At 38.8% G+C, this 18,557-nt stretch overlaps 1 protein-coding gene across 1 annotated transcript; it reads left to right on the top strand.

Annotated features, from left to right (window-relative positions):
• The first annotated feature begins 9,227 nt into the window (after positions 1-9,227).
• On the top strand, positions 9,228-18,079 carry LOC139733586 (ATP synthase subunit f, mitochondrial-like). Its single transcript, XM_071644398.1, has 4 exons — positions 9,228-9,261; positions 13,857-13,961; positions 16,862-16,978; positions 17,601-18,079. Exons 1-4 carry the CDS (start codon positions 9,249-9,251, stop codon positions 17,630-17,632), a joined length of 267 nt encoding a protein of 88 aa, XP_071500499.1. The 5' UTR covers positions 9,228-9,248; the 3' UTR covers positions 17,633-18,079.
• Positions 18,080-18,557: the final 478 nt, after the last annotated feature.

Genomic DNA, 18,557 nt, shown 5'->3' with positions numbered 1-18,557 from the left:
AAGTCCAAGCAGAGGACGCCAAGGTGGTAACCGCAGTTTTTCACCACGAAGACAGAAGACACCCACCAGGCAGCCAACCAAACAAAAGGTAGCCGAGTTCTCCAAAGAGCCAGAAAGAGAAACCCAGGAAGATTTTGAGGAATTTAACACTATCGTACTGGGAAATGACATAGACGCATCTATCGATTCTGTGCATCAGAAAGAAGCATTCGTGAAGATTGGAATTATCTGTCCCAGCAAACGTGGACAACACATCTTACATGCAAAGGTCGATACCGGAGCGAGTGGAAATACACTCCCTCTACGGACAATCAAGGCCATGTATGGAAGCAGGTGGCAAGCAGTTGTACACCCGACTTCAGCACGTCTTACCGCATACAACGGTTCCCCGATACATTGTTTGGGCACCCTTCAGATCACGTGCAAGTACAAAGACTCCGAGTGGAGAGATCAACTTTTCTACGTGGTCGATGTCTCAGGACCAGTGATAATTGGACTACCTATGTGCAGTGAGTTACACGTGGTAACAATCCATGAGATGCACCCTCAGAGTCGTAGTCCAACTAACAGACCGTCTCCGTTGAAATCTGTCAAGGACCTGCAAGTGCTCTATCCGCAACAGTTTGATCGTATTGGTAACTTTCGTGGAGAAGCAACACTACATGTCAAAGAAGGAGCTGTCCACACCATTGATGCTCCAAGAAAGTGCAGCGTCCACATCAAAGACAAACTCAAGGCTGAGCTTGACTCAATGGAGAAGCAAGGCATCATCAGACAAATTGACCATCACACCGACTGGTGTAGTTCGATTACTACAGTTCTCAAGAAAGATGGATCCTTGAGAGTATGCCTAGATCCCAGGAGATTAAACCAGAATCTCAAACGATGTCCCCACAAGATTCCAACTCTTGAAGAGGTCAACCCAGCTTTCTCCGGAGCAAGGTATTTCTCTAAACTCGACGCGAAATCCGGATATTGGTCTGTTCACCTATCCAAAGAATCCCAGGAGCTGACGACTTTTCGTACTCCATTTGGCAGATACTGCTACACACGCCTACCTTTCGGACTTTCTGTCAGCCAAGACTTGTTCCAGCAACACATGGACCGTATCGTTGGTCAAGTAGATGGATGCATCTGTATCGCTGATGATATTGCAGTTGTTGGACGTACCGAGGCAGAGCATGACAAAAACCTCCATAGACTGATGGAAGTTGCCCAAAGAGAAGGACTTGTCTTCAACAGTAAGAAGTGTATCATCAAAACTTACAGCATCAACTTCTTCGGCTCTGTATATACCAGAGATGGCATCCGCCCTGATCCACAGAAGATTGAAGACATTCATGCCATGCCAACACCTCAAGACAAAGAAGATCTACAGAAGTGCCTTGGTCTTCTTAACTATCTCGCTCCACACATCGCCAACTTCTCTGAAAAGGCATCACCATTACGTGAACTACTGAAGAGAGATGTGCCATTCACATGGCAAGACGATCATCAACATGCCTTCAACGAACTCAAGAAAGCGATCTCTGCAGAATCTTGTTTGCAGTACTATGATCCAAGGAAGACAACGATCCTAGAAGTTGACGCATCATCAAAAGGCCTAGGAGCTTGTTTGATGCAAGAAGGCAAACCTGTCGCATTTGCTTCAAAGTCTCTCTCATCGTCACAAGCTAACTACTCCAACATAGAGAGAGAAACGCTAGCCCTCGTGTTTGGAACACAACGTTTCCACACATACCTGTTCGGAAACCAGTTCACTGTCCAAACTGATCACAAACCCTTAGAGATGATCACCAGAAAGCCACTGAGATGTGCGCCACCACGTTTGCAGAGACTTCTCATCAAAATTCAAGGCTATGACTATGATGTCAAGTACAAGCCAGGCAAATCGATGATCATATCAGATGCTTTGAGCAGAATGCCTAATCCAAGAAAGAATCAAGACGTTCCCCTTGATGTCAATGTGGAAGAGATCTGTGAGGAAATCGACATATCACAGATTGACCTTATCTTCTTTGGACAAAAGAAGAGAAATGAGCTGCAACAAGAGACGTCGAGAGATCCTACCTTGCGAGCTCTGTGGCAAATCGTCACGAATGGTTGGCCAGACACAATCAAGGAAGTACCTAGAGAGGTCAGAACATTTTGGCCATACCGCGATGAAATCGGAGTATCAGATGGTGTACTTTTCAAAGGCAATCAAGTCATCATTCCCACAGACCTCAGACAAGACATCCTGAATCAACTTCATCAGGGTCATCAAGGTATTGAACGTACCCGCAGACTAGCGAGGGAAACCGTGTATTGGCCGAACATCAATAAAGACATTGAGCAAATCTCAAAGAATTGCTACGCCTGCCAAGAAAATCAGGTCAAGCAACAAAGAGAACCCTTGCAACCTCACGACATACCAACTTCGCCGTGGACGAAGCTTGGAACTGACTTGTTTACTTTCAACAAGGAAGAATACCTGTTGGTGACCGACTACCATTCAAAGTATCCAATCGTTCGCAAGTTGAAGGATACATCCAGTGCGGCAGTCGCAAACATACTGAGTGGTATCTTCAGTCTTTTCGGACCACCAGCAACTCTGATATCAGACAATGGTCCACAATTCGTTGGAAGACCATTCCAAGAGATGTGTGAGAAATGGTCAATTGATCACATTACATCGTCTCCGCGATATCCAAGATCCAACGGACTCGCTGAACGCATGGTACAAACTGTGAAAGGAATCATGACCAAGTGTACCAGAACTGGACAAGACATCCAGACAGCACTACTACATTTTCGTGCCACACCAATCGACTCCAACCTACCATCACCTGCTGAATTACTCTTTGGAAGACCAATCAGGACAACACTTCCAAGTCACCACTTGACCAAACAATCGTCTACGCCTGATTTGTTGTTTCAGAGACTGGAGAACATGAAACACAATCACGACTTGCATGGAGGTAGAGATTTACCACCTCTACACGTCGGACAGAAAGTGAGAGTTCTGAATCCCAAAGACAACACTTGGCTTCCAGCCGAAGTGAGCAAAGTACGTCAGGAACCAAGATCCTACGAAGTAGCAACTCCCAACGGTAGCATCTTGAGGAGAAATAGATCTCACCTGAGAGAGATGCCAACCGGAACGAAGCCAACAGTTCCAAAACGGGTTCACTTCGAAGACGACGACAGGAGTGAGGAAAGGAGACAACATCCAGACAGAAGACAAAGACAATCTGATAGGAAATCAGTCTCTACCCGGTACATAACGCGATATGGACGTGAAGTCAGACCCCCATCGCGGTACCAAGAGTAATGCAATGCTGGAAGATGAACTAGCAGCATTGTCAGTGTAAATAATATGTTCATTCATTATGTTTAGTGTTGATTTATTTACAGCACATTTGTGTAACCAAGTGAAACACATCATTTTATTTCACAAGACAATATTTGAAATTTAAGTCAGGAACCATAACAACTACGACATATGCTACATTTATCAAAATGTTTGTTGCATGCTATATCTGTGTATTACTGTTAATCACATTTGTGTATTGAAACTATGATGTAGCTGTTCACTAATTTCACATACAAAAGTTAATCTCAACTGAATGTTAAAAAAAAACAACAAACATACAAGCATATATAAATTATTTCCTGTGTTGATGATAATCTGAGTACAAACTCAAATGCTAAATCATTCTGTTTCTATTACATATACTATATACACATTCCATATGAATGTAATTGTTCCTGTCTTATACAATTAAAGATATCACGAAGATATACGTGAAATTATTTGTAAATATGCTGGTGTACGTTAAACTGCATGCATTTTGTGACAATGAGTTTGAATAACGTTATGGTTTTATTCGTCTTATCTTTCGATACCAGATATGTCGAGATTTGTTCAGTATATATGAGAAATGTAAAAACTTATACTGATAAAAAGAATTTCTGGTACATTGCATTTGTGAGACCAGCTGTTTCAAGTAGAATAGATTTCATTTGCCTGCCTGATTGTAATACAACGTATCTATGCAAATCTCAAACAAGCTTCCTCCATTTTTCAGCATTTTGTGTCAGAGATTCACATTTATAATACTTGGAAGATCAATGTGAATGTTTCCATATGTACAAGTGCAGTTTAAAAATATTCGTCATTGTATCTTTTCAGAAGGAGGGGGATGTTGTGTTATATGAGCGCACTACATTTATCACAAGTGTACGCATATTCTATGTATTCTATATTTGAGTGATACGGTCAGAGTAGCAGTCATTACATGACGCTAGTTTGTGATAGTGGATTAAAGTTGTTCATTTTATCGTTAAACAACTATGTCCTCTGTTCATCATTGAATCTGGTCCACTATTACAACAGATGAAATAACATTAATGGTTGTACACTTTAGTATTCTTGTAATAAATTTTAAATGTTGAAAATTTACGTTAAGTAACTTCGTCACAAGCAATCTAAATTTATAGCTATATACTTAAAGCTACCTCCGTTTCCTCTGAATAATCGAAAGAAGACAATCCTGGGCAACCCTGAAACCCAGAATTGCCCCCGAAAGGCACTAAGACTAGTAAAGAGCAAAAAGTCTAGAATGAAGTGAGTGTAAATTTACGTTGAATAAAACACATCACATGTTTTAATACCTGGGACTGAGCAATGAACGATTTCTATCATCACTCTCGTATTCGAACGACTCTCGAAACTAGCAAGAGAATTGTTTTTCATTTACCGAATAAAGCGACAACAATATCTCAGTATAATATCACATATAGCTAAATGTGTTGCTAATTCATATTTCATAATATTTGTGAACCTACCGTTTTCTGTGTACCTTCAAATTCGCACAAGACTCTACGGTCAAAAGAGCAGACGTCTGTCGTGTCGCCATAGCACCATCAAGCTCAACCACAGCAGTATCATCTTTGGTATGATCGATGATGCACGGGGGGTTCGGTGTGCATGCTCAGCATGCACGCATGGCCGTGCCACAACTTCCATTCATCATCTCTCTTCCCTCCATACTGCAGTAATCTACTAGTACCTTCTACACCCTTTCTCCATTTTTATCAACTTCATACAAATCTTGACAGCTCTAGTATCTTATTCCGCACTTTGGGATAATGGAGAAGGCGGGAACACAACAACGACGACGACGACGATGACTCGTCTTCGACGACTACAACATGTAGGCCTACAGTTATGATGATGATGATGATGATGATGATGATGATGATGATGATGATGATGATGATGATGACAATACTAAAAATTATTACAATAACAATAATGATGAAAATAGCCCTAAATATGATGATAACAATGATATTATGACCCGGTCCTAAACATAACCACGATAAATTGATAGATAGATGATGAAACAAATCAGACATTTGCTCCCTAACGTACGCCCCTCCTTGAGAATACTCAACATAACTTTCTCCCCCCCCCCCCACCAATTATTATTGCTAACAAGAGAAAAACGAAAATTAAACCCATTATGTGTCTCGTATTCAGACACCATCAATCTTAAACTGTGAAAGGGATGGTATAGTTTTTGTTGAGACCTGGGGGGCGTTTCATCAACGAGTTCGTCGGGGGTTTTCACCGACGAATTTGCTATCAGCCAATCAGACGCAAGGATTTACACTGACAACTGTTAAAAGCTAATGAAATCCTTGGTCTGATTGGCTGATAGCAAGTTCGTCGGTGAAAACTCCGACGAACTCGTTGATGAAACGAGTTCGTCGGAGTTTTCACCGACGAATTTGCTATCAGCCAATCAGACCAAGGATTTCATTAGCTTTTTAAAGTTGTCAGTGTAAATCCTTGCGTCTGATTGGCTGATAGCAAATTCGTCGGTGAAAACCCCCGACGAACTCGTTGATGAAACGCCCCCCTGGGGGGTGTTTCATCAACGTTTGTCATTGTCAGCGCTGACAATTTCAGCAAAATCCTTGGTTTTGATTGGCTGAGATGCTCTGGTCACTGACTGTTACTATGGTGATTCAAGTTGTAAGCGCTGACAAACGTTGATGAAACACCCCCCAGGCTTTAGGCTTCTATTTTTTTTTTTTGTAAGATAATGAGAAACATCTCATGGAAAAACATACCATTCCACAAAGAATTCAAAGTTTATTTGATGAAAACTGATTTTGAAATGGTTTAGAGATCCAAAAATATGAAAAAAAGGTACGTATGTGGAACCCACCTTTTACTATAACCACTTTGTGTGGTTTTTTTTTTATATCTCAGCCATTTAAAAACTGATTTGAATAAAGTTTGAATTCCTCTTCCTCATTGTATGCTCTATGATACTTTTATAAGTTGTTTGTAATTATTTATCTCGCAAAAAGTAAAAATCTGGAATTCCCAATCTCAACTAAATATAATATCTTCCTTTCAAGTAATGATTTAGGTCATCTGAAAAAGAATGAGAGTTGCAGAGAGAAAGAGAGGGAGAGATAGAGGCGGAGAGAGGGAAGGAGAAACGGTTGATGAAAGCAGTCAAACGCAATCATGAGCTCAATGAAAACTTTTGGAAACTATCAATGATAATTTGAATACAGGATCAGAAAGATTGACAGAAATTGTCGGGAGCGCATAGCGCCATCTGTGGCAATTAATCAACTACACAAGGGCTATAATTTGACCACAAAGTCGGGCAGAAATATAGTATTCAAAGACTATAATCTGAGAGATGGCAGCTAACATGACCTGCGAAGGGCCTTACAATGTGATATTTCGTTGTTCTGAAGTGTCTGTACTGCTGCTAGGAGTGACGAAAAAAAAAAACACAACAACAACACACACAAATTTAGGACAGGCCCGACATTTGAAATACACTAGGCAAAAAAAGGAAGTAAACACTTTTTCGAGTTTGATGAAAATCAATGTTTTATATGCTATATTAAAGATAATCTAATTGGCTATCAATCTAGTAGGTTACTACAAAGGGAAACTTTACGCTTGAGTGAACACATTCATTTTTGCCCTCCAAGGCACAAACGTGAAAATTGCTAAATTTGACATGTTGTCTTTCATTTGGCAATGCCCTTCAAGATAAAAACGACAACAAAAAGCCATTTCAACACAATGAGAGACATGCATTAAATATCAAAAGCAAGTTTTTGTTCTCTTTATCTCTTTATAACCTCAAACAGAAATAAAGTGAGAAACTAAAGGGGAAAAATAAGACATTTCTGTCAGCTTAAACTTCAAACGACATATAGGGAGTAATGGCATAAAGATGATTAAATAAACATAATTTTTTTATTTCACTATTTTTATTTCGTAATTTAAGGGTTCATGAGATAAATTTAAACATCAAATATTATTTACAATTTTCCTAATTTGAAAACAAATTGAAATTTCTACCATTTTTCATATCATTGCTTCTTCTCTTATTTCATTTGAATTTGGGTTTGACCCAAGATTCTTCATTTTTCTCCGATATTTTTGGCCTTTATTGATATTTTGGGCTTCAAAGATATTATGGGGATCAAAGGTTTATTTTTGCAAGCTAATTCATGTATCTAATTGTGTTATTTTTGACTTTTTTTCTTATTGTTATATGGAAGAGCAGTTACGCATGAATGACAACTTGTTCATTTTTGCTATTTTAACTTTTGTGCCTTGGAAGAGGAAAACAAAGGTGTTTACTCATGCGTAAGGTCTCCTTTTTTTTATTGACCTACCAGGCTGATAGCCAATTAAATTACCTTAAATATGGTATGTAATACATTGACTTTTAGCCAAATATTCTATGAGAAATATGAACTTGAAAAAGTGTTTACTTTTTTTTTTTTTTACTGAGTGTATACATAAAGATTACTTCGGTCCGTCGTCGAGTATAATAATGCACAAAACATAGTATTGAAATCACTGGTGAACTGTTCATGATTATACACCAATTCGAAGCTATTTTTTTATATAATCTGGAAAACAAAATGGGTAACGGATGGTGCTAGGGAAACTTATATGATCCAGTTGTTATTAAAGGGAAACTAAAAGGCAGTTGAAAGTTATTTTGAAAAGAAGGAATATTTTATTTAGCATGCAAAACAATGAAAATTTCATCAAAATCGGATGAAAAGGTTGCAACATTTTGAAGTTTCGCTCAATATTTAGGAAACAAGCACTCTTCTTGAACAAGTATGAATATGCAAAAAGTGAAGTGATTATGTCGTCCCCTCACAACTTGCCATATTATACATTGTGTATACATGAAATTTTGAAAATAGCAGGGGGTTTCCTTCAAACGCAATTACGCCCAAGTCTCAAATCCTGATATCTAATAACTGATTATTATTCGGTAGTTATTCAAGCAGGAACAACATCATGTTTTACACTTTGATAACGGAAACATTGCATTTTTGTCATTTTCTTACATGATCGATGGAAAATTGTGAGGCGATGACATGATTTTGTTCACTCATTTGCATATTGGCTCTATACCCTTCCTGTTCACAATTTGACCCAGTCTTCAATTTGCTGATACACGCACTATGTCTTTTAAAAGTGTAATTTCACACCACGTTCAAATTTTTTCTCGTCAACAAGGTAGAAATTCGGAAGAATAAAGTACAAGTGGTCAGTCATCAAAATCAGACCAAAAACAAGAAACATAGATTATTGAAAGATATTAAATAATTCACACATGCTGCCACTGTGCGAAGCAGTGACTTTATTAAAAATTTCTCCTTACGCTGCAGACAACTTTCATATCTTTGTCATTTTCATGATTGATATACTATTTTGAACAGGTGTTGCTCTGAGTAATAATGAAACTATATGGATGAAGCGGCGCAAGGAAACAATTAAAAGGGAGATAAAAAATAAGATGTTTTTCAAAATAAATGCACTGTAATCATGAAGGTGGGGATGTCTGTAAATAATTATAGCTAACACCAACCAACTGCAAAGAGACATGGAAGAAAAATGGATGCTATTATGGTGGAACATTCATTTTGTCTAGAAATACATGTATACCACCTTTCCTTAGCGGAGTTAACAAAACAAAACAAAACAAAATAAAACAAAACAAAACAAAACAAAACAAAACAGAGCCTGTGAAGAAACATGCGAGTGAAAAAGAAAAGAGTCCCGCGTATCAGAGCCTTTCGCAGTATGTACCAAGGTCCTTGCAAACCGTGTCACTTCAGTCGGAACTAAGTATTGCTACTCCTTGATCCTCGAGTTGATGGAACTACTTTGCGGGTGCAGTGTGACATCCAACATGGCTGACAAGAGTAAGTACCAAAATTGCTCATCCCGTTTTCGCATAACTTCTTTAACGAACTTATCCTGTCGTTTCACATTTTCAGCAGTACACTATATTACAAATTGTGAATTTCACGGATACCGTGAATACTTTTGCGAGATATGCCAAAGATTCTCAGAATAAGACGTAGAAACGGCGGCTGGGCCCTTCTCGATCTCGCGAGCGCTGGCTGCGTAGCGGCTATGTGGTACATAGGGACTGCCAGCTGCCTGGAGCTACACAGTGCAGTGTAGGCCTACTTACCTGGAGGCGGCCGGTGGCGCGGCGGAGCTGAGTCGGTCGGCGGAGGGCAATCAATGATGTCTCGGCTGAAGGGCACTGCACTAAAGCCTTTTAGATTATAGACAGGTCTCCTAGAATCTATTCAGTGTCTAATGTCTTTAATCTATACAATCTTGAATGTTGGCGCTAGTGTACTTTCGCACAGACACTGTTTAGTGTTTGTTAAATGATCTCCAAACATGCACAAAGCAAACTCACCCTCCCTGGCCTGGGAGGCTGGGTCCCGGACCCTGGCCTTGGCCTGGCCTTTAATCTTATTTACTATTCAGTACCGGTAACTATCGCTATCTAAAATACGGTAATTGCATCCGAGTCTCCAAAGTCGAATAGATGTGAACTTGAAGTTTTAACACTAATAACAGTATAACACTTTTAGTAGTTCAGTTTGGGAAACCCACTCACAAGGGGGGCCCCTCCTTATAAGTAACCCGTCCCCCTTATAAGTAATCCCGTCCCCCTTATAAGTAACCCCCGGGGCACCCCTTATAAGGAGTCTCCACGCTTTTTTGCAATGCAACACGAAAATGAAAGGACTGCGGCAATTCGCTTGATTATGTCCATAAAGCTTCACAAGTGAATTTCGGTACCTGTACGTGAGCACACTTGCGTGAATCGATCAGTGAACACTGCTGCTACGAATCTATGAAAAAAACCCGAATAATTTTGAGTATGTGTATCAAATTTAACAGGATTTCTTCGATCTTACCTGAATTGGGTGTTGAAAAAGCAACTTTGAAGGCTGTTTTCATACCCCTGGACTAGAGTTTTCAGCAGTTTTCATACATATTCTGACAGAGTGAAATGTCAGCTTTACAATGATACCAAACTTGCTGCCTACCATCGTATCGCAAAAAACCGCCGACGGGAAATCTCGGGGCATGTCCACTGCCTGAACCGGCGATATGCGAGAAAAGTGTGCATTGTCAATGGGAAATCTGGTTGTGTGATGGTCGCGAGAGTGTGTGAACTGATTGGAGAGGGGTGCAGTTTATCTTTTCCTGGTTTATTTAGTTCTTGAAACGCAATAATAAATCATCCATCATTTAGATTTTTAAACTACATGTTGTAGATTTTGAATTATTTATGAATTAATATTTTTTTTAAAGGAATATCATGTCATTTTAGTTCCTGCGGTAGCTGTAGTAACGTTAGGTGTAGAGTAGGATTAAGTTTATCTAGATTTAAGTGAACAATTCAACTGATACAAAATTGTTTATAAAATAATTGCAAACCTACTGAACTGTTTATATTTTCCCTGATGTTTTAGGAAAATTGTAGGTAAGGTTTGAAGAAGGGGGAGAAGTTGAGTGTGCCCCAGATTGGATTGCATAATGTTTAGAAAAAAAAAAATAGAAATGGGACAAAAGTGGCATAACTATGGGGGGGGGGGGGGGGGGGTGTGCCCCCAATCAGATCACTAAGAAATACAAAGTTTGCTACTTGTGATGCTTAATATTTATATCAACATGACAAAATTACTCGTACATTGACATCATATTCATATCTCAATGCTTGGTAAACTTTCATTGTACAAAATGTATGTCACGAGTCTTCAAGGTATGTATACATGTTGTGTATCCTGTAATATGTAAATTAAGTTGAGTGATAATGCATTACCATAATTGTTACATAACTTTGCCAAATAATGTTTATTTGCAAGACCAGCAATACAATTTATATTGTACATATATGTACACAAGTTTTGCACTTCAAATCCCACGAACCATTCCATCACAGAATATAGGCAGATTATCTTATACTCCATAGCAGTGCATGTCAAGTGAAGCTTGATGATGTGCTCATTTGCATAATTATGTATGCATACATACTCCTGTATATGTTACATATCATTTTATTATCAGACATGTACATCAAATGATATCAAAGTGAAGTAGACACTACACTTGTGTCATTATCAAAGATTTACATGTAGTCGGGTATTCAGGATGCCTAAAAAAATACATGTAGTATTGCGGCAAATGTGATGCATTGTAAATACATTGCAATCTCATTTGCATATTAGTATAATTACACTAAATTTACCCCTGAGTATTGAAAAAAGCTTCTGAGTACATAAGATATTGAGATATTCATTGTAAATCTTTCCATGCTAATTTATTATTTTTATTTCAATTATACTGTCTCAAATGCCTTTAATACTTGAACAGCCAGGAGGAGCCGGCAGACACTTTTAAGAACATGCATGCATAATAGATGAGCTCATTTGCATACTTGCCACTAATTCACAAAAATATGTTGACTGACATTATAGAGCATGTCATAAGCTTCAAATTGAATGGTCACTCAATGTACTTCACATGAATTTGAAAAATTCCTTTGGCATCGCTACCTATATCTTTCTCTTTCTTCGTTTCTTCTTTTCATTTTCAGGTAGAATCTACCATAGTTATGGGTAAACTCGGCCACTTGCAATGCGCCAGCTGGGGGCTGAGTTTACCCGCTATGGTTTAACCATAACTACGGTATACCTAAATTTCCCTTTCCTTCCTATCAATCATTTCTTTGTGGCTTTCCTCTTGTCTAACTTTTTCGATTTCCTATTTAACTGTACTTTCTGCCTAGACTCTAATTGTTCTTTGTTTCCTTATTGGGTTGTTTTCCCCTCCAACTACAAGGGTCTTTCCTTCTATCCTCTCCATCAATATTTTTTTTTTTAGTGTATCATTATGATGAATCCTATTTTTCATTTCCTTTACAACCTGCAGTATTCTTTCTTTCCTTCCTAATCATCATGTTTACTTTCATCCAGTTTTGATTCATCTCTCATTCTACTATTCTACCTAGTGCTTTTCTTTTTTCAGTCTATATATTTCTCTTTGCTTTCCTCTTTTCTTTTCAAACATATCCATCCCTCCCTTGCTTTCCTTTTAAATACAAGTTTCTCTTCTTTCTTTCCTTCCATTATCATAGTTAACTCTGTTTTGTAAACCTTTTGTTTAATTTTTTTCCAGTTTTTTTATATATATATATTCTTTCATTTCCTTTCCCCCTTTCCTAGTCTTTTTTTTTTAAGGCATTATATTCTTTCACCCTTGTCTTATAACCAAATTTTTCACAATCTTCTTTCTTGCAAACACACACACACACACACACATATACACACATACCCTCGCACATACACATGCGCGCACGTACACACACACACGCAACAGGAACGACCCCAATCAATAGCTCCCGCAACTCGGTACAAACTGAGGGAAAGGTGGAAAATATATTCCCTTTTCCAAGATACCGTAGAAGAACTTGCTCCGATCGCTGTGAGATAGCTACATTCAGATCAATCACGGTGCTCGCTGCCGTAAATGTGTTTTATACACCGTGCTACGCTGTCTGCTCCTGTGCACAACGCAGTAATCGCAGAGAGAACTAACTGTGATCGACATATTCTGACAAGATGTGTAAAAGTGTCAAAACTGTGAAAAATTATTTTTTTACTGGACTTGAATCTCACTCAGATGCAATTTTTCGAGGCTGTTGGATATTTAGAGTGAGTTTGTGCATGTTTGGAGGTCATTTGACAAACAGGTGCGATAGTACACCAGCGTTCACTAATGTTCACTAATGTGTCGGACGAAATGACTGATTTCGTAATGAAATGGGCCATGCGACACCTGTCATACCTGGCGCTCCATACAAAACTACAGTCTTTGTTCATGGTTTAAACCATGGACAGAGATTGTACCACCTTCGTGAATTCGGGCCTCTGTGTGCAAAATTTTTGGTTTTGTGAGAAAATAAAAATTAAGAAACTGCTTGAAGTCCTTCACCACAAGAAATCATGGATTATAATGACATTGCTTGCCAGTCAAAGATTGAGAATATGGTGGAGTCAGACTTCAGAAATTGAATGCATTGTATAGTAGATACATGTTAAAAATGTAAGATTTTAATTCTTTAATGAGGAAGTTGTAGGGCACTGTGTCCTTGTAGTCAAGAGTACCATTGCTACAGTGAACATGTAGCTGTCAGACACTGCAAAGCATGGTGTCTGGACAGGCTAGTCCTACACTGAGAGCAAGTATGAGTTGTATTTACTGCACCAGCCATCCCCATCTAGCATGAACTGCTACAGGTACAGGAGTAACTGCTTGAAGGTTCTACTTCTTGTTCAGTAGACATTTTGTTTGTTTATGAATAACTACTGCATTTGAATTAGTAAATGCATTGGGATGGCAGTTACAGAAAAAAGAGAGAAAGCAGTGTGAGATACGGAGTGTGGTAACAGCTTGGTTTTCATTGCTATTATTTTTTGTTCTTCAGGCATAGCAGAGCTGAGGTTGAGTGAGGTCAGACTTGGTCAGCTGCCAAGATGGCTGGCAACGTGCTCCTTCAGCCCAGCTGGTATTGTGAGGGCTTTAGGAAGGGGTGAGTATGGTTGATATTTCTGTGTGCACTTCATGCTACTGGCAAAGACATCAGTACTGTAGGAATATGACCTTCTGCCTCACATTTTCCAGTTGGTGAATAATACATAGGATTGTCAATATGGGCAAAAGCTAGGTCACCCCATCTTACATACCGTAAAGTTCCGTGTATAAGACGCACCCGTGTATAAGACGCACCCCTACTTTCGGACCTAAAATTTAAAAAAAAAAAAAAAAAAACACGAAAATTTCCACGCAAATATTGCGTGTGTCATACATATTATTTCAGCTCAAAATTTCCTGAGAATGCAGCATGCATTTGCTCTATTTTTCGTTTCCTTTTATACTTTCTTTTAACGGTATTCATCGGACATCGGCAAAATATGGAAGACTCAAAATGCGAGACTTGTCTCGGTACTCACTTGCTATTGTTTCGCCTTTTAATCGTGTTACATGTGTCATGCATATCGTACTCATGAGTGTACAGTACGATCTTTGCTGTCATACACAGCAGAGGGTGTCTCGCATATTGACGCATGTCAGACTGGAAGGTTCATTACGAAAAATAAGAAAAACATCAACAAGTGTGGCAGAGGGATCATACGGCGAGACGTACGGTGCGTACGGTAATTACACTCACTGTTGTGTCGCCCGGAGGGATTACCAGTAACATGTGTGTCTCTTGTACTGTGCTTGTATGCACAGTGCTAGCCTTTTGAAAAAGGCAGCTCGCTATGATTTCAGCACACGCACACAGAGAGCAATGGACTTGCAAACACAGCGCGCAACGGGCAAGCGCGCTCCGATCCGATCGCTGTGTGCAAGCGAGTCCATTGCAAGAGCCTCTCTGTCTGCAGCTGCTGCCTTTGCAAAATGCTAGCTACAATGTAGCTACAGTGTAGCTATGCTACTAGTATCCTAGCTGGCCTCGTGAAATGAAGAGCAAACAAACGACATGGATGCATGCATGCTTCACACATCGTTCATAATTTATCTACGGTGACATAGTGTCGATCCTACTCCGTATTTTACAGCTTTTGTCTATGGCTATATTGATACTAGTACATTGATAAGTTTTACGGTATCGGTAATTTAGTGATGATACCTGTACATCGCGTATTCCAGCTACTAGGTTGGCTGTTGGTAGCTTGGTAGCCTGACATCGGTAGCATACAGCAGTGATGTTACAGCTGTTGTCTATGGCCAGATTGATACTTCGTTACTGCATTAGGCCGATGTAAGTTTATCTCGTATTTGCAGCTTTTGTGTGTGTCCAGATTGAAAGATCGCTCATTTATCCGTAAGTTTTAGTGATTGCTTACCTTCCAAACGTCGATGGGCATACATGGCCCCTAGTTGGCCTTATAAAATTGGGTGTACATGACAGATTTTTTTCTGTGATTCGACTGTACCCGTGTATACGACGCACCCCCGATTTTCAATGTTTTCCGACGAAAAAATAGTGCGTCTTATACACGGAACTTTACGGTAGTATGGCCTTAGTGTACCAGTTACTGCAAACAGTGTATGCTTGTAAGAGATAATCTTAGTGATTATTCTCACTGGTGTCTGGGATTATCTGTATTTATTCTGTAATAGCCGCAGTAACCTGTCAGCATTTGGCTTGTTATTCATCCAATAAAGATAAGGGGATGTATACAATTGTAAGTGCTAAAAGTTAATGGCAAAACTAAGCAAAAATTCAGTCTAGAAACTTTTTCTTACTGGGCAACTGAAATATTATGCATGGCAGAAAAATAAAAACATATACATGCATGGTACTCTTCATCTCACTCTATAATGTTGATTCCTCCAAAATCAATGTCTGTTGAGCTCCAAACATGTACATGTATTTGAATCTTACAAGTAGAAGTTGATGAAGCTTATTTCCAGGAATAGCACACTCACTCAATCTCAGGTGATACTTCCTGTAGAAGTGGATATGAACAATTTAGTATTAAGCTCTTTCATACATTTGTTTTTGTATTTTCCTGCTTGTTTGGAAAAGAATGAATAGGTAGTACTGTACGAGCTGAAATTTTCGCGTACAGATATTTTCGCGAATTGCTACTTGGAGGACATTTGCGCGTGTTGTTAATTTCGCGGGTTGCGAAGGTCTAACTGAACGTAACTATTTGCGCGTTGTTATTTTCGCGTGTTTTTATTTTCGCGGTTCAAAGAAGATTCGCGAAATTCGCGAAAATAAAACCACTGCGAAAATTTCAGCTCGTACAGTAAATGGCAAATTGAGTCACATGATTATTACACAAGATTGTGCAGATATTCCATTGACTTACTGGCCATCATTCCCTGTGTTCTTCAAACTTTTCTGTCCATGATGACCAGATTTTGCCACCACTGCACTGTCTTTGAACCTATGCTGTTCATGTTTACAGGCAACTGATAAACAAGTCAATGACTGCAATAGGTCAAGCAACAGTGCTAAATGAAATACTGCAAACATTCCCTTGCAGAGGTTACACCGTCTTGCCATCTGCTGAATGCTACAGTTACATATTATGGTTCAGGATGTTACAGTAAAATGTTTTTTGTTAGCGTGATTTTGCAATCAGACCCCTGTTACTGTAAAATACTTCTTTTTTGTGTGATATTGCAATCAGACATTTGTGTTATGTAGTCAAGAATCATAACAAACACTGCATGCAGTTTCCCCAAGCAAGAAGGCCGTTGGATCCTCAGCCCCCCTCCCCCCCCCCCCCCCCCCAAGAAGTATTCATCTCTTACAGCAGGAAACTAAAGCACTCTGGTTAGAAATATGATAGGAGAAATATAGTGAAGTTATGGAAATTAATTGGACATAGAATAGATATCTTTAATTGAGTATGATTGTAAATGGCTTTGATGGGGAGTTCATGAGTGAAACATTGTTTGTGTTCTCAGGTCGCCAGAGGTACTACAACAAGTACATCAATGTAGTGCGTGGCAATATTGCTCCTGTTGGTCAGTTTGTAGCAGCGTTCCTCATTCTCAACTACACATGGCGCTACAAGAATGAAAGTAAGTGGGATGTGGGTAGTTGTGCAAAGTTTGTTTTTTATATCCAGTCTATAAGTGCTGAAGGAGTCTCCTTGTGTTTTATTACTTCTCAAGTCAAAGCAATCTGACCTGAATTTAATGAAGTTTTAAGAGAGTTGTGATGTAATATACCTCATTGTCTAGCACTTAGAGGCATCTTGAATGTTTTAAAGAAAAGGTAATACGAGTACAAGATGGAGAAATGCATATGAATGTTCAATGTATATATATTATAGACATGTGTACCACTTAATCCACAAGATTTAAGCATGAGATGTCTGTCATGGCGCTGATATTACTCAGTGTTAAGTTTCTCTTTGTGAACGTGAAAGGTTTGATCCATCTTGTAACATCCCCATGTTATCTTTTGAAGCTTCAAATTGATTTTGATTTTTTTCATTTCCTATCACAAAAAAAAAATGTAGCAAGCTACCAATGACAATGTTTGTGTTGAGTTTTAGTTACATTTTTTTTTTCAACAGAAACTCCATAACATTATTGTGATAGGGTTATCAGCAATTTGGCTTATATCCTTCTCGTGAAAAAAAACAAAAAAACAAACAACAAAACCTTGTGATTCATTCCATTGTTACTTTCTCCACAGAACAACATCGGATCAGGAAGCACCACTGGTGATGACTGCATCTTGTAGATCTTTAGCACTATCTTCCTGTAACACCTTCATCCTCTGGGAACAACACTGGGATCAAGAGTCCATAAAAAAAAAAAAAGATAGACTGAAACATAGACCCCAAAATTTCTTCAATGTAGCTGATATGCAGAAATTCTACAAAATACAAGAACACATCCATGGAACTGCGGACAGAGGATGGAAAACATTTGATATGTTTAATCTCTAGTCTGCAGTCTCTCCAGCGACTCATTTCGTACTCCTTTGAAAAAGGGATGTTCTGGAAATGACATATTAAACCACAATTTACGACCTGAAGAAAATAAATGAACATTGCCATTTTATGGCTGTTCATGAAATGCCATGTTGATGTTTGTATTATTATTACTGCTGTGTTTAAACAGAGGAAGCTATATAGATTAAAATTTGAGAAATTTTGCCGGACATCTGTGTACATGTGCTTCTTTGTTTGTATCTTATGGTGGCCCATTTTAGCCTAGAAATAAAAATAGGTACAGTGAAAGCTTGATATAAAGAGATCTGATATAACAAAATACCTCATACATGTGTACAACTGTATAACAAACTAACTTTTCTTGTCCCAAAGAAAAATTTTGCTTTGTTTTGTATTGTTTATTGACAACTGATGTAACAAAATATCTGATACAGTATAACAAACAAAATTTTTTGGTCCCAAGGACCTTCTAATACAAGTAACAAGTTTCCACTGTATGAATTTTACAGACTTCATTGTAACGCAAGTTCCCAAGTGCAATACCAGTGATTGGGAAATAGAACCTCAAAAGAAAAGAGACAGAGGAAGAGAGGGAGAGAGGAAGGGAGAGAGGCAGGCTAGCAAAAGCCTAGGTAAGTGTTCTGCCTTGGTCCTGGAGTGTGCCAGGGACATTTTACATGACTGTAATACAAATA

The sequence above is a fragment of the Diadema antillarum genome, unplaced genomic scaffold (assembly GCF_040938485.1).
Source record: "Diadema antillarum isolate AM-2024a unplaced genomic scaffold, OU_Dant_1.0 seq00000484_RagTag, whole genome shotgun sequence".
Classification (NCBI taxonomy): Eukaryota; Metazoa; Echinodermata; class Echinoidea; order Diadematoida; family Diadematidae; genus Diadema; species Diadema antillarum.
The sequence above is the reverse complement of the archived record's forward strand: the minus strand, read 5'-3'. Positions and strand labels throughout refer to the sequence as shown.

Excerpts from the sequence above, each read along its gene's own strand:
- LOC139733586 (XM_071644398.1), top strand. Across the intron at positions 13,962-16,861 it reads TGTGAGGGCTTTAGGAAGGG|GTCGCCAGAGGTACTACAAC; the intron begins GTGAGTATGGTT and ends TTGTGTTCTCAG. Across the intron at positions 16,979-17,600 it reads ATGGCGCTACAAGAATGAAA|AACAACATCGGATCAGGAAG; the intron begins GTAAGTGGGATG and ends CTTTCTCCACAG.